This window comes from Chinchilla lanigera, unplaced genomic scaffold (assembly GCF_000276665.1).
Source record: "Chinchilla lanigera isolate Chin_1 unplaced genomic scaffold, ChiLan1.0 scaffold00022, whole genome shotgun sequence".
In the NCBI taxonomy this organism is placed as follows: domain Eukaryota; kingdom Metazoa; phylum Chordata; class Mammalia; order Rodentia; family Chinchillidae; genus Chinchilla; species Chinchilla lanigera.
In genome coordinates this window covers 15,732,106-15,749,381 of record NW_004955423.1, presented here as the reverse complement: position 1 = coordinate 15,749,381, position 17,276 = coordinate 15,732,106, and the positions used below count along the sequence as shown (strand labels likewise).

General features: G+C 40.1%; 1 protein-coding gene and 1 pseudogene across 1 annotated transcript in view; one reads left to right on the top strand and one right to left on the bottom strand.

Moving 5' to 3' along the window:
• Positions 1-17,276, top strand: part of Ak5 (adenylate kinase 5) — a gene marked incomplete at its 5' end in the record, with an annotated part of 209,082 nt that overhangs the window by 46,933 nt on the left and 144,873 nt on the right. Inside the window, 1 exon segment of the mRNA XM_005385219.2 lies at positions 14,913-15,104. Coding sequence (XP_005385276.1) covers positions 14,913-15,104 — 192 coding nt within the window.
• Positions 9,365-11,266, bottom strand: LOC102020579 (annotated as a pseudogene).

Sequence of the window (17,276 nt, the reverse complement as noted above, 5' to 3'; positions counted from 1 at the left end):
GTCTGTAATTTTGAGTTGAATTTTCAGCCTATTTTCCATTCAGTAAATTTGTACATGGAGTATTAACGGAACTATCACATACTGTAATTTCTCACTCATTTTGTATTCTCACAATATCAGTTCACATTTAATACACTCTTCAATTTCATTTTCCTCTAAGAAATGTTTTTAAGATTTTAAGATGTGTTTCTTGCTTTAAGAATTTCTCAGCCACTTTTCTAACACTTCCTTTAAATGAATGCATTATGCCTCAAAGCATAAAATTTAGTTGTCTAAAATAGGTAGGTCAGGGAGAAAAGTACTGTTCTTGCTTTTAAAGATGAATACAGCTTATCTTATCTGATGAGACTAAACATATGGTTTATATTTAGCTACAGTAGTTTTTTTGGAAAATAATTGCCATGCAATCAACCAAACAGGGATTTGGACCACCTGGCCTTTGAGGATCGTCCCAGCTTCCTGTGCTTCCATGAGGTTATGAGCGAATTGAGTCAGGTTTGTGTTCACATAGAGTGACAGTGATTCCTATTGTCAGCATTATAGATTCACAGCTCAGTGTTTGTAAGGAGGCAAGGGGGAGAGGAGCTGGTTTAGACACTGGCCGACTGGTGAGCATTAGCAGATACGTTGGGGAAAATCCCTCTGGTGATTCTCCTGACTGAGCTAGGTAGCATCACCCAATATCATCAGCCAGTTCTCTGGATGCTTCTCCATGGATATTGTTTTCTTCTGTGTAATCAGTCACACTTCACATGCACTAGCAACAAAGAGCTGATAAACTGATCACTACATGCCAGGCAAGTGTGGATAGTCCCACAGATTTAGGGAGACTTGATATACTTTTAGACTCTGCATATTGGCCTTCATTTCTCTCTCCCCTCCCATCTCAGGAAACCATTTTCTGCTTTTATTTTTCAGGGGGTGGGAGGGGTTCACTATGTTGCCTAGGCTGGCCTCACACTCACAATCCTCCTGCCTCAGCCTCCAGAGTAGCTGGGATTATGGGTGTGTACCAGCATGCCCAGCTAGTCTTTTGGTTTTATTTAGCTGATTGCCCAGTGCTGGCACTGATGATCCCTTGAACTTCCTAAGTGATCATTAAAATCCAGCACATCTATAAAGACAATATTAAGAGTGATAATCATGTTTTATATGATCTCTCACCTGACCGCTCCTCACCAGGGACACATTGTTAACAGACAGTTCAGGCTCATTGGTTCTTCCAGATGGTCCGTCAGCCTCCAGCATCTGCCCTCTGAGTCTGCCCCAGCACTGCACTGGCTGTCACTATGAAGCATGAAATAAAATCTGACACTCCCATGAGTCAGCAGTAAAACCCAGCTGCTTAGCATGGGAGACAGCTCCAGCCAGCTTAACCTCAGTTTACCCTCCCAGAACTTCACCTTCTAGCTTATGAGGGGATCTACTAGATAAATGAATAAATAAGTAGATGAAATAGATGTCTGAATAGTTGAATTTATAGTGGGAGAAAGAGCCTGGGGAAAATAGCACTGTAAGTTTACATTCACTTCCTTATTGTTAACCTGATATACATTAAATGAAACTTTCACCTTTTCCTCTTCATTAAACTCCTGTATTTTGGCATCCTAATGTACCCCAGCTGCTAATAGTGAAATGAAGATTTGTGCCTTTAAAGTCACATCGCAGAAATGTACTTTTCATAAACTGATTTTAATGTTATATTTTGGGAGCCACTAATGATATACTCAGTCTGGCAGAGTTAACCGGTTTGGCTTGTGACAAACTGTGGAAGGGACAGAGTAATCTAGATAACTCCTTCCCTAAAGCAGTAAAACAGTGTGCTCTGGAGGCTGGCAGAGACTCCCATGGGGTCATGAAAATGGATGGACTGTGGCATTTCAGCACAAAATACCTAAACTTTCAAAAATAGGATTTCACATACTAGTTCTAAGTGAAACAAAGCAGTTTCTTTCACTTTTGTTTAATCATATTAATAGATCTATTTTGGATTTTTGTTATGGTTGTACTTTTAAGGACCCTGCCATTTCACCAAGCTCTTGCCTTGGCCCCCCATTTTTTAAAATTTTAGTTTAGTTTTCCTTCTTTTTAAGAGTTTTTACTAGTCCATGTTTGCAGTACATCATTACATTCATTGTGGGGAGTTGGTACAGACACACAGTGCCAGATCTCGAGAGTGAGGTGGATAAGGACACACTGTAATGTTTTTGAGGCTGCCTTTCCATTGGACAGCACTTGGAAGCAGCATTCACCTCATCTTTTATCACAACCCATAAAGGTCCTTAGGAAAGAGGACTTCCAGTGCTTGAGAAAGCAGCAAGAACATGGGATAAGTGTGTTTGAAACAAGAGGGAATATTATGAGGAGGACTAATGACAACATATCTTTTACTGTAATAATTTTTTTAAATTAAATATTCTCCGTATTTTCAGTCACCCCTTGTACATGCAGGGGCAGAAGCAAACAGCAAAGACATTCTTCCACTGTGAAACTTGTGTTGGCCTGTTTCGTACCTGAATCACAGGGAGCACTGCTTCTGTCCAGAGGCAGCCTGGAGCCTAGGACCAAAGCAGTCCAGGTGGCCTCTTCTAATCTCCACACCCCTGAACCTCAGATTACCCCAATATTGTCACAGAAATATTGATCCAGACAGCACCATACAGGAGAAGAAAAGAAAATCAGAGCCAGAGAACCAGACCTCTGCAGATGGTTGGCTGCCCAACACGGGCCTTTGGAGAATTAAGTCAGGCCAGTCCCACTAGTTGTACAGAAGAAAGCAAGTTCATAAAGGAAGATGAACAGCAGTGAGAGGAAGGGATGGATATGACTTCCCAGTCTCTTGAATAGGAACGATTAACTACTTCTCTACCTAGTACTGTAGCACAGTAAAAGAACTTGCACTCACAATATTTAGCCACGTGGCTTGTTTTTTCCCTTGAGGACAAAGCGAGGAGGATGGTAAACAGGAAAAGAGGATCCTACTTTCTGTCCTTTCTGATAGGACTGGAAGTCTTCATACCTCAAGTGAGAGAGTTCATAACCAAGCCAATGTGATTGCAGAGCCCATGCATGTTAACTAGGGAAAGAGTAGGCAAAGAAAACAAAGACATAAATTCACGTTCACCAGGATCCCAATCCATCAGTTCCAGTGTCTAGAATCTTCCACTTCTCAGCATCAAATTTATTTTGGAAAAATCCAATTGAGATATTAATTGCTTCCACCCTCCTGGAAAAGAGCTGCAGGACTATTTACTTCCTCTCAAGGAAAAGGGCGTCCAAAACCTTCTCATCCTGTCAGCTGCATGCTTCAAGCAAAATTATCTTGCATTCCCCTGAGGCCCTCATGCCTGCCCTTCACTGCGAACTTATTTTCTTTGGGAAAGTCCAGTTAACCATTCTCCGTCGTTAGAGCTCAGCTCAGTTTCCCTTTCCCCATGGGAGCCTTCCCTGTGCTCCCAGATAAGGCTGGATCTTCCCTCCCCATTACATGTTGTCGTGGTATCCGTGGGTCCATCAGTGCCCTCACACAGTACCATTTTCACACCTATCTGTGAGGACGTGGCTGCTCCTCATAGGCCAGGACGTGGCTGCCCTGTGTTCCATGGCCAGCCTTGGTGTGCAGCACATAATGTAGTGCGTGGTGGGTGCCGAGGTTCCAAGCACGCCATTCAGGGAATCATTGAAAACTCACTCCAGTTGTTGTCCCTCCTTGCCAATGTCCTTGTGATTGTCCTTGTTGATCTTTTTAAAATCTTTCTTACCTTTTTGGTGGGGTGTAGTTTTTTTTTTAATTTTAAAGAGAAAAAAATAAAATTTCAAAGCAAGATAATACGAGGATAACAATGGTTAATACATTGCATATTTTAATCTTTAAATTGGTTACTCGGAGTACAAGATAGAGGCATTTAATTGTCCAAACAATATTAACTCAAACTTTTCTTTTCAATGAACTAAGAGAAATTAGTAGTATAACTATCTTTTATATGTATTTTTTTCTTTTCTCTTCCTTCTTTCCCCATTCCCCCATCCTAGTTGCTCTTTCCTTTTCAACAGTTTCATTCCCTTTCACAATATCTATTGTATATTTTGGATCTTATTTACTCTTTCAGCTTCTCAAACAATGGAAACAATACAGTGTGTACAAGTGAGTGTCTGTTTTATTTCACTTATGAGTATGGTCATGAGTTGCATCCATTTACCTATAAAAGTCTCCAGTTTTTCCTTCTTTATAGCTGAGTAGTACTCTATAAAAAGACCACATCTTTTTATCCATTCTTTGATTGATGGGCATTTGGGTTGTTTCCAAGATCTAGCTATTACAAATTGTGCTGCTACAAACATGAGTGCACACATATTGCTGTGGTACCATGTTTTAAATTCTTTTGGGAAGATACGCAGAAAGAGAATAGCTAGGTCAAATGGAACCTGCAATCCTAGTTTTTTGAGGAATCTCCACACTGATTTCCACAGTGGTTGCACCAGTCTACACTCCCAACAACAATGGAAAAGGATTCCTTTTTTCTCACAGCCCCTCCAACATTTGTTATTGGTTAATTTCTTGATAACAGCCATGCTTTTCTGGGGTGAGTTGGAATCTCAATATTGTTTTAATTTGCATTTCTTGAATGACCAGGGACGTTGACCATTTTCATATATTTATTTGCTGTTTGTATTTCTTCATCTGAGAAGTATATATTCATCTCAGATGCCCATTTTTTTATTGTCTTTAAATGTCGGAGGCCTGATTTTTTTTTAGTTCTCTGTATGTTCTTGATAGTAATCCTTTGTCTGAAGAACAGCTGGCAAACATTTTTTCCCACATTGTGGGTTGTCTCTTTACTCTGTTGGTGGTTTTTCTTGCTGTGCAAAAGCTTTCTAATAAGATGAGATACCAGGGGTAGGGGTTTTATTCATTGCCTACACCATGTCTTCAAGAGTTCTTCCTATTCTGTCTTCCAGCTTATTTAAGGTTTCTGTGTTAATATTTAGATCTTTGATCCATTTCAAATTTAGTTTAAGGCCTGGTGAAAGACATGGGTCCAATTTTAATCTTCAGCATGTGCAAAGCCAGTTTTTCTAACACCATTTATTAAAGAGGCTATCTTTCTTCCAGTGAATGTGTGTGGCACCTTTGTCAAAGATAAGGTGGTTGAGTATGTCTGGAGTTGTTTCTGCATTCTAATCAGTTCCATTAATCATTGGGTCTGTTTTTTTTTCCAGTACCATGCTGTTTTTATGATAGTAGTTTTATAGCATAATTTCAAGTCAGGGCTTGTGATGGCCTTTGCCTTCCCTTTGTTGCCCAGAACTGCCTTTGCTATTCTGTGGCTCTTCTGGTTTCAAATGAATTTTAGGATTTTTCCCCTCTAATTCTGTGAGATATGCTATTGGAATTTTGATTGGGATTGCATTAAATCTGTATAACAATTTTGGAAGTATGGCCATTTTCAATATACTGGTTCTTTCTACCTGTGAGCAAGGGATATGTTTCCATTTTCTGACATCTTCTTCAATCTTCTTTGTTAGAGGACTGTAGTTTTCAATGTAGAGGTCTTTTACATCCTTCATTAGATTGAATCCTAAGTATCTCAGTTTGGGGGATACTATTGTGAAAGGTGTTATTTCCCTAATTTCTCTCTCAGTGAGTTTATTATTCTTGTAGAGGAAGGCTATAGATTTTTGAGTGTTGACTTTGTATCCAGCTACACTACTGAATTTGCTTATTAAATCTAGTACTTTTTTAGTGGAAGTCTTCTATGTAGAGTATCATGTCATCTGCAAATAAGAATAATTTAACCTCTCCCTTTCCTATCATTATTCCTTTTATTTTATTCTCTTGTCTAATTTCTCTGGCTAACATTTCCAGGACTATATTGAATAAGAGTAGAGACAGTAGACACCCTTGTCTCATTTCTGATTGTAGAGTGAAAGCTTCCAGTTTTTGTCCATTTAGTATGATTTTGGCTCTTGGTTTGTCACAGATGGATTTTATCAGATTGAGTTAAAGACCTTCTATTACAATTTTCTGCAGAGTTGCTATCATGAATGGGTTTTGGACTTTGTCAAAAGTTTTTTCTGCATCTATTGGAAGAGGATCATGTGAATTTTGTCCTTGACTCTGTTAATATAGTATATTACATTTACCAATTTGTGTATGTTGAACCATCCCTGCATCCTTGAGATGAATCCCTCTTGGTCATGGTGTATAATCTTCTTGATGATTAGCTGCATTCTTTTTGCCAGGGTCCTATTGAGAATTTTTGCATCTATGTTCATTAAGAAGACTGGCCTGTAATTGTCTTTCTTAGTTGGATCCTTCTCCAATTTTGGTAACAGGATAATGCTTGCTTCTAGGAATGAATTTGGGAGTATTGCTTCCCTTTCAATTTTATTAAAGAGTTTGAAAAGTAGTGGTGTTAAGTCTCCTCTAAATTTCTTGTAGAATTCAGCAGTAAATCTTTCAGGGTCTGGGTTTTTTTTTGTTGATAGGTTTTTAATTACATCTTTGATTTCATTGATATTGGTTTATTTAGGATTTTTATATCTTCTTGATTCAGCTTTGGTAGTCCATATGTATCTAGGAATTTGGCCATTTCTTCATTTCTTCTGCATTTTCCATCTTATTATAATACAAGTGTTCAAAGTAAGTATAGATGATCATCTGGATTTCCCCAAGGTCCATTGTGATTTCACCCTTTTCATTCCTAACTGCATGAATTTAAGTCTTTTTCTTTCCTTTTTTTTGTAAGGTTGAATAAGGGTTTGCCCATTTTATTTAATCTTTCAAAGAACTGACTCTTCAATTCATTGATTCTTTGTATTGTTTTTAGTCTCCAACACATTAATTTCTGCTCTGATCTTTATAATTTCTTCACTCGAGGAGATTTTGGCTTAGCAGCCTCTTCTTTTTCCAGAAGTTTGAGGTTCATTATTAAGTTGTTTATTTGCACTTGCTCTACTTTCCTGATATGGGTATTCATTACTATAAATTTCCCGCTTAGGACTGCCTTCATTGTGTCCCATAAGTTCTGGTATGTTGTACTGTCATTATCATTTAACTGTAGAAACTGTATAATTTCTTATTTGATTTCATCTGTGATCCATTGGTTTTTCAGGAGGGTGTTATTTAATTTCCATGTGTATATAAAGTTCTTGTGGTTTCCTTCACCACTGATTTCCAATTTCATTGTACTATGATCTGATAATATGCATAGGATAATTTCAATTCCTTTGCATTTACTTAAGAATGTTCTGTGAGCTAGTATGTGCTCTATTTTGAAGAACATCCCATGTGCAGCAAGAAGAATGTGTATTCTGATGTTGTGGGCTGGAACATTCTAGACATCCACTAAATCCATTTGTTTAAAATTTGGTTCAGTTCCAATATTTCATTGTGGATTTTTTGTCTAGTTGATCTGTCTTTTTGTGACAGTGGTGTATTGAAATTCCCCTAATACAATTGTAGTAGTGCTTATTTTTTTTATATATCTGTTAATATTTGTTTTATAGAGCTGGGTACACTGGTGTTTGGTGCATATATATTCATGATTGTTATCTCTTCTTGGATTATTCCCTTTAAAAGGATGTAGTGACCTTCTCTGTCTCTCTTAATCAGGATTGGCTTGAAATCCACTTTATGTGGAAATAGAATTGCTATCCCAACTTTTTTTCTGGTTTCCTGTCATACAGAGTATTGTTTTCCATCATCTGATTTTCAGTCTATGAATTTCTTTTTGACCCAAATGTGTTTCTTGTATGCAGTATATTGTTGGGTATTACTTTTTGATACATTCTGCCAGTACATGTCTTTTGGTTGGTGAGCTGAGACCATTAACATCGATGGTTATAAATGATATGTATTGGCTTATCCATGTCATGTTATTTTCCTGTTGTTGGCTCCCCCCTTTTGTTTCCTTCCCTCTGTTTGTTTGCCTTGCCTGACAGATTCCTTCTGTTGGGGTTCTTGGAGTTGTAGTCCTTACTATCTCTTCCTATAATGTCTTTCAAAACATTTTGGAGTGCTGGTTGTGTAGTTATAAATTTCCTCAGATATTTTTTATGATGGAAGTATCTTATTTCTCCATTAGTTTTAGAAGATAGTTTTGTGGGGTACATCAATCTGCACTGAAGGCTGTTTTCCATTAGAACTTGAAATACTTCACTCCAAGCTCTCCTTGACTTGAGGATTTGTGCTGAGAAGTCAGCTGTGCTTCTGATGGGCTTTTCTTTATGGGTGATTTGTTTCTTTTCCTTAGCAGCTTTTAAGATTGTATTCTTGTGTTGAATTTCTGGAACCTTGACTATGATATGCCTTGGTGTAGAGTTTTTTTCATCATGACTAATTGGAGTTCTATATGCCTCATTTACAGATGTCAAATTCTTTTTCCCTACTAGGGAAGTTTTCTGCCAAGACATCTATGAACAGTTGTTATTATATCATTTGTGCTATCTCCTGATTTTTCATTGACTCCAATCAGTCTTAAGTTATTCTTTGCCCCCCGCTGCTGTATTGATTTTTCACCATCCCTTGCTATTTTTAAGAACTCTTTCTTTTCATGATCACTAACCAAAAACCTGTCTTCTGTATCTAAGATCCTGTCCTCACATTGGCTTAATCTGCTGTGGATACTTTCAGTGGAATTTTTATTCTCCTGGATATCTACTCAAATTTGCCTTACTCATTCCATTTCTTTCCTATGCTGAGCATTCATGGCTTTCATGATTATCTTAAGCTCCTCTATTTTTTTGTCTGTGTCTGCTCTAGAGTCACTAAGCATAGTTTTCATTGTAGACACTGTCTCTTCAGTTATCTGAGAAATTATTTATGATTTGATTTTTTCTAGACCCTCATTCAATTGATTCATTGTTACCACTTTAAAGAGACCAGGTGGGTGGCTTTTGGATTGTTCTATCTCATTGCCCCCTGGGATTGCCTTTAGTTAACCTGGTGTCTAGGATTACATCTTGTTTCAGTGTCCTGTCATTTTCGTTTCTTTTTTTAGTTTAATTCTTTGGGTGATGCTTATAAATTGCCTATGGGGGGGTTGCTTTTTTGCTAGTATTTAGAAATCATAGGAAATGATTACTTCTCTGAGGTATCTTCTAGATGTGGGTGGTTTGGGGTTTTTTTTTTCCAATTTTAAATAGTTTTGTTGAAGACATTGCATTTCCACTTATAGTACAGTGCTTATAAAGTGCAATGTTATCTTTTCCCTGTGTACATGCTCCATTATTCAAGTACTGAGAATGTCCAGTACTTTACTATAGCAGCTAAACTTTAATAACTGCCACAGAATTTGCTACAAATTTAGGTCTTTCAATTTTATTGTTGTGGAAGAATACTAAATCTCTATTTGGGGTTGGCTTAATCAACCTCCTCAGTGGTGGGCTCTGAGGAAGCACCACTAGAGGGAGGAGCTCCACCACCAGGGAAGCCCCCAGGCATTCCTCCAGGGATGCCTCCTGCACTCTGGTACAGCTTGGTGATGATGGAGTTGCAGACTTTCTCCAACTCCTTCTGCTGATGTTAAAATTCTTCCTTCTACACAGTCTGATTCTTATCCATCCAGTTGATGATTTCACTACACTTGTCAAGAATCTTCTGTTTATCTTCATCATTAATCTCGCTCTGAAGTTTCTCATCTTCAGCAGTTGCTGAAGCATATTGAAAGCATAGGACTCCAGTGAATTCTTGGAAGACACTTTGTCCCTTTCCTTCTCAGCTTCAGCTTTGTACTTCTCTGCTTCCTGGACCATACACTCTATGTCCTTCTCATTAGTAATGACAACCTTCTTCTCTTTTCCTGTGCTTTTGTTGACTGCAGAGATGTTGAGGATGCCATTGACATCAATATCAAAAGTGACTTCCATCTGAGGAACACCACAGAGTGCAGGAGGTATGCCTGTGAGTTCAAACTTACCAAGCAGATATGAAGGGGGCATGCTCCTTCATATACCTGAATGAGCACACCAGGCTGGTTGTCAGAGTAGGTAATGAAGGTCTGTGTCTGCTTGGTAGGAATGGTAGTATTATGCTTGATAAGGACTGTCATGACTCCACCAGCAGTTTCAATACCAAGAGAAAGAAGAGTTACATCCAAAGGCAGCAAATCTTGCACATTTTCAGACTTGTCTCCAGATAGAATGGCTGCCTGAACAGCTGTACCATAAGCAACAGCTTCTTCAGGGTTGATGCTCTTATTTAATTTTTTTCCATTAAAGAAGTCTTACAGAAGCTTCTGGATCTTGGGGATACAGGTAGAAACCACCCACCAGGACAATGTCATGGATCTGTGACTTGTCCAGCTTAGCATCTCGAAGAGCCTTCTCTGCAGGGTCCAGAGTGCCACAGAACAGGTCAGCGTTCAACTCTTCAAATCGAGCACAAGTAATGGAGGTATAGAATTCGATTCCTTCATAAAGGGAATCTATCTCAATGCTGGCTTGGGTGCTGGAAGAGAGGGTTCTCTTTGCTCGTTCACATGCAGTACAAAGACAGTGGACAGCTCTCTTGTTCTCACTGATGTCCTTCTTATGCTTGCACTTGAATTCAACAATAAAATGATTGACCATTCTATTGTCAAAACGTTCTCCACCTATGTGGGTGTCTCCAGCTATAGATTTCACTTCAAAGATCCCATCTTCAATAGTGAGGATTGACACATCAAAAGTGCCACCTCCTAAATAAAAAATCAGCACATTTCTTTCAGCTCCAACCTTTTTGTCTAAGCCATAAGCAATAGTAGCAGCTGTTGGCTCACTGATAATTCTAAGTACATTAAGACCATCAGTGGTTCCAGCATCTTAGGTTGCCTGATGCTGAGAGTCATTAAAGTAAGCTGGCACAGTCACCACAGCATTGGTAACAGTCTTCCCAAGATAAGCTTCTGAAATTTCCTTCATCTTTGTCAGCAACATAGAAGACACCTGTTTTAGGTAGAAGCTGTTTGTATTCTGCTTGAACCTTGGGCCTGCCTGCATCATTCACCACCATGAAGGGCCAATGCCTCATATCAGACTGGATGACAGCATCATCAAATCTACATCCAATCAGACACTTGGCATCAACAACTGTGTTGGTGGGGTTCGTTGCCACTTGATTTTCTGCAGCATCTCCTATCAGTCGTTAGGTGTCAGTGAAAGCGACTTAACTTGGAGTGGTTCGATTTCCCTTATCATTGGCAATTATCTCCACTTTTCCATGCTGGAAGACACCCACACAGGAGTAGGTGGTGCCAAGATCAATGCCAACCGGTCCCTTCAACATGATTGCTTGCGTGTAGGCCTGGCTCTGCTGGTGAAGAAACTACATAAAAAGCCACTAAGCTACCAGTGTGTTCAATGAGGCCCGGTTGTTGGGTTTTGCAAGGTCCTACCTCTTCATTTTCTTGGGGATAGGAATTTGCTGCCTGTTTGGTCCAGCCCCTGGTTCTTTGGCACTGTGCCACAGTATTTTCTATGACCCTTAGTGAGTCTCAGTGTTGGAATACCAGGAATAACAGCTGTTTAGAACAATTATGTCACTTTTGGCTGTAGTGGTACCATCAGCAGTAACAATAGCATCAAATACAGCCTAGAAAAATGATAAACTAAACTAACCATTAACTTGCCACCTTTAACTGTATGAACTAGATTTTTGGTTATATAACAAAATCTAAAACAAATTAGAAAATCATATGCAATATGTAAGTCCTTATTATGTCAATTTTGCCCTCAAGATTAAAATTTAAAATAGGTTATAGAGAAAATGGAGAAGTGGAAAAAGAGGAAGAGATTAGAAGTAAGGCTGGAGAACAAAGGGGGATCATGCTAACTTTGGAGAACTGGTGCAGAAGACTGGAGGGAAAGAGAGAAGGAAGAGAGAAAAAGAACAGAGGAGAACCACAACCACAAAGAGGGTAGAAACCATATTCACACTCATATAAAAACAAGATCAAACAATGAAGGAGAGCAAAACCATAACAACAAAAAAAAAAAAAAAAAAACAAAGAACAAAAAGTCCACTTCCAGGTTTGTCTCTGCTGTCACTGGTAGACAACATGTGGAGAGAGAGTCCCAATCCATGCAAGCCAGCAGTAGCTTTTTGGCAGGGTAGTGGATAATCTCAGTGAGCCTGCACCTTCTAGCCAAGACCAGACTCATTTGGCCTGCAGCCATCAGTGCAGCTTATGCAGGCCTGAGCCCAGCTGGGAGCCACTAGATGGAGCCAGCAGCCACTCTGAGTTCTGAGCTCAGCCTGCCTCTCTCCAAGATGGCTCCCAGCCAGTTGCTCTCTCTTGTGCGGGATGACTGAACCCTCGGCACTCACCACCAGCTAGTGTAGTCCTTCACTTCCAGTGCTCCCCTCAACTGCTGTGTCTCTGCGTGAAGACCTCTGGAGTCACTAGCAGTCACCAAGTATCCACAGGTTTGAGTGAGTCCCGTCTCAGGGAGAAGGTGCTGCCAGCTACCTCCTTTTTCATTGAAGTTTCTCTCTGCACTCTCTCCATGGGCTTCAATTCACACTTTAGATCCTTCCTGGGTCCAGGGGACCCACTTCCCTCTTCGTGTCTTCCTCACATTGCTATATTCCAATATCTGGACAGTGACTCTCAGAGAGGCTTTTTCTCTGCTGCTTACCTTTCTGCCATCTTGGTGCCTCTCCAAGAGGTGTAGTTTCAATTTGCATTCTCTGGCTTATTAATGATGTTGGCACCTTTTCAATTTAATTATGTGGCTAGCCACTTCTGTTAAAAAATGCACATTCACATTTCTTACCTATTTTTATACTATTTTTTCTTATTGATTTATAAGATTTATTTTCATATTTTTTTAAAATAAATCCTGTATTCATAATGTATTGCAAATATCTTCTCCCAGTGTATAGCTCATATTTTCATAGTCTTTGTGTATTTTAATAAAAACGCTTTTTGATACTCAAAGCAGTCCAATTTATGAACTTTTTTCTTTTATAGTTAGAGTTTTTGGCCTTATTTAAGAAATCCTGCCTACCCTATGATCTAGAAGCTATTTTCTTATATTTCATCTTCTAGGTTCTGTATCATTTTACCTTGTACATTTAGATTAAAAGCATTGGGAAAAAATTGAACTTGAATCTGCATGTCGTTTCAAAGACAAATTTGGCAGGCAGTGATTGACTGAGGCTTTGATGAGGTAAGGTTAGAGATAATACTGCAAGACTAAGGCTTCTAGCTGAGAGTGAGTTAGGAAAGGAGAGTCGCTACCATAAAAATAAACAAGCAAATACAGAAGACAGGAGTTTGATTTAGGTTCGAAAGGTGCTGAGATTAATTTTTGGCCTTGCTAAGTCCCAGCTACATTAAAAACTTGCAAACAGAGTTGTCACATAGAGATTTGAAAATTCAGCACTGAGGGGCTGTTGAAAGTCAGCAGTGAAGATTTAGATCTGGAATCCATCCACACAGGAGAGCAGCTGAAATTAAAGAGAGGAAGATACTTTGAGAATGGAAATCCAGAGGGGGTGGGGGGAGTATGGGTTGAGCCCTGGGACATATCTCTACTTGGGTTGGAGAAAGAAAAATGTGTGAGCAAAGGAAAATGAACAAAATTAAAAAAAAAAAAAAAAAGATGGTAAAGGAGAACCAGGAACACATAGAATCATGAAAACTGAGATACTAACATGGCTCAAGTGCATTGAGTTTGTACTATGCATATTATTTTATCTAATCTTCATAATGGGTCAGGGAGGTAGCTTTCCTGTATCTCTACTGATAAATGAGGACACAAAGGCTTTGCAAAGTGCAGCCACCTGCCTATCACAGAGCTGATAAGTCCTGGGGCAAAAGTTGCAATTCTCATCTCCCAGTCTCCCTATATTTTCTAACTCGCCCTCTCCAGAGAAGGCAAACCAGTGTGGTGTGGAAAGAAATACACTATGATTATTGTACCTCATTTTAAAAATTTTTATTTTTGTGTGTATTTTATAATGTGCATTCTATGCTAGTATGGCAGTACATACATATCAGATATATGCATCATTTATAAATTAACAAGAATATGTTTATTGGGGTGTATGCCCCCAAAGTTTACTAGTGTGAAGTTTAAATTTAAAAATTTTAGAGGTTATTGCTACATGCCATAATGGTAGATTGCCTTTCTGCCATGTCCCATGTTCAACAATAAACTCCGTTTCCTGAACGTGTCCAGTCACCGTTTCAGTGCAATCTTAGTCCTACTGTAGTTCAATAAAAGCTGTTTATTCCATACGATCTTTTCATGTCATTCCACAGTATTTGCAGAAATTCACAGAGCCCTTTGAGCTTCCCAGTGCTCCATAATAGTGGAGGGAACAGAGACCTTAGGCCAGACTTGGGTTCAAATAGTGACTTCTCCCTTACTGACCACGTGACCAAACAAGAATGTAATTCTCAGAGCCACAGTTTGCTCTTCAACAAAATGGAAAGAATATTTACATTGCAGTCTGTTGTGAAGTCCAGCACTATTAAAAGGAGATGGTTTGGCACAGGGCGTGGCATACAAGGGATAATTTTTAAAGGCAGCAGATGGCAAGAACAGAAGTGTATGTTTGCCACAGACAGCGTCTGTGACCCTGAAGTCATCTCCCCTCTAAAATCAGGTTGCATAGGTTTGGGGCAAAGTTTGGCCTGTATTGTTCTGAATTCAACCTGGGAGTGGATATGAGCAGAGACCAGAAAGTGTCTCCCGAGGTGTGCAGGGCCCTTGCATGGCCGCATGGGTAAAGGATGCCATTCACAGAACTGTGATGGGAGTGGTCAACCCTGGGCCTTGTGGAAAATGGCACCCCAGGAAATGTACTGGTCAAAACTAGAAGGCCAGATACATGACAGTGTCAACAGAAGCAGAGACAAATACCACTGCCTTCCCTTGACCCGGCAGGATGTTAACACCCTCTGCTTGTCTGATACCTACAGATCTGTACCCCCGACTTGGTGGTCTTCCTGGCCTGCGCCAACCAGAGGCTGAAAGAGCGGTTACTGAAGAGGGCGGAGCAGCAGGGGCGGCCTGATGACAACCTGAAGGCGACACAAAGGAGACTCGTGAACTTCAAGCAGAACGCCGCACCTTTGGTTAAATACTTCCAGGAGAAGGGGCTCATCATGACCGTAAGTCAGCTCTACCCTCACATCCCTTACCAGGATGATCGTACCGACTTCTAATTAGCCCGTGTTCGCATTTAGAATCCTGTTTACTTTAAAAAGTGGCTTGGGGAGGGGCGAAGGAGTGCAGAACCAATAAAAAATAATCATTTTGACCTGATGAGCCTTTGTGTAGCTTTAATGACAAACAATCCTCTTGTTTTAGTTTAGTTAGTTCTCGCAAAAGATAATAAATTTTAACCTTGTCTAGAATTCTGTAGCCCTTAGGTTTGTTTTTAAAAAAAAAAAAAAAAAAACTATTTTGAAGTAACTATTTAGGTAATTTTAAGCAGTATCTCCTCAGTATGTTAAATTCTCTGTCTTTGAAAATCCCCCAAACTTGGTAGCTGAGTGACAGCTGGTGTGGTGTTCTGGTAGATTTAAATTCTAAGGTGGCCTTTCTTTATTAGAAGGTACTGGATGCAGAAATGGATCCAGAAATTTTCTAAGGGTTTGATTTGTCATAAAGAAGTAGGAATGGGAAGCATGAATCTTTCTGCTGTTTTGATACAGTGCAAATAGTAAGAGACACCATGGAAATATACATATTTTCCTAAATGGCCAGTTTGCTTTGTGGCGCTGAATCACTACTTAGTGCTATTTGTAAAATCTTGAGCATTAGAGGTGATAGCTCTGCTCGATTCATGGTGCCCCACAATGTCCGGTTCAAACATTAAATCACAGGGAGACAAAGAGGATAATCGGCCATCTGAAGACAGCCCTTTGTGCAAGAGGACACTAAATCCACTGCAATCTGGGGGCAGCTGGGCGACAGGAGGCCCTGCACAGCCCTCCTCTTGTTCCAGAGGAGCTGCACACCCCATCGAGATGCACAGAAGATGTCTTTCACAACACTAGGCAAATCTACCGCACTCCTAGGACCTCGGAATTCCTCTGTTAAAACTCTCCGAATTAGACGAAGACACCCTTGGACCTAAAAGTGATGGCCATGCCGTGTGACTGATCTCTTCCCAGTGTTACTCACTGCGATCTGCTCTTTGAGACCAAACTGTCATTTCTGAGAGTTGCAAATCAGATCTGAAAACTGTTCGTGATGCGAGAGTTCATTTGTTGTTTTAAAACAGATGTCAAGCAATAAGACAGACTTGGGGAAATCAGGGTGATTGTGTTTGTGGATATATTTTGTTGGGCTCGTTGTGTGTTTTTCCCTCATCAATTACCAGAGCTGACTTCTGCCCTCTGAAAAAGGAAATTGACCCCACAGACCAAAGCTCAACCTGGAGGTGCAGAGCTGGAGTTTCAGTTGATGTTTGCAGGGCCAGACGGAATTCGCAGTGTCTCTGATTACTCCCTGCTTGGCACGATCGTCATCAAAAGCAGTGCAGATTTCCCAAATGAATGCAGAGTGAGGATTGTTAATTTCCTAATATTCTGCATGGTGGTGAAACGCCATTGCCTCTAATTGAGGGAGTCGATAACAATGTGGATGGCAGCCTGTGACCTCACTGCGAGAACTGAAATGAGCTTGAAGACAAATGCCTCTAATTACTGGGAGAAGACTCACCTTGGAAAGTCACCAGCGTGTGGAATGCAGTAAATACGGCTGAGCTCTGGGGGTTAGAACTGGAAAGTGTAGTCTGACGAAGAGACAAGTCTTGCACCCTGAACACAGGCTCTCTTTCAGAACCTGCGGCCTGGTCACTACGGGAATTGAAATATCCTCAGTGGCGTTACCGCTTTTAAACATGAGTTAAATAATTTTAAAAAGATCATTCTTGTTATTCACAAGCACATTAAGATTTTAATAGATGTCAGTAGTTAATAGATCAAAATCAAATATTTGCTTTTCTCCTTAGTCTCCTTCTGCCACCTTTGGCTTCCACTTGCTACTCGTAATTAATTCACTTATTCCTTTAGTAAATATTAACTGACAGCCAGGATACCTTGCGACATGCTGGGGCACAGAGCTAACTCAGCAAAATGTAAGGATCTTGCTTTCGCTCACTGCCATAGTCCAAGCCCCTAGAATAGTACATAGCGCGTAGTATGTGGCTGGGATACAGGAAGGAGCTGTGTGTGAAGCAGCGAGTGGTAGAGCACCTGATGACTGCGCCGAGCAGGAAGTGTCAGAAGGTGCAGGTGCCCCCCGAGTGTCACTTGCTGTGGTAGGAACTGGGG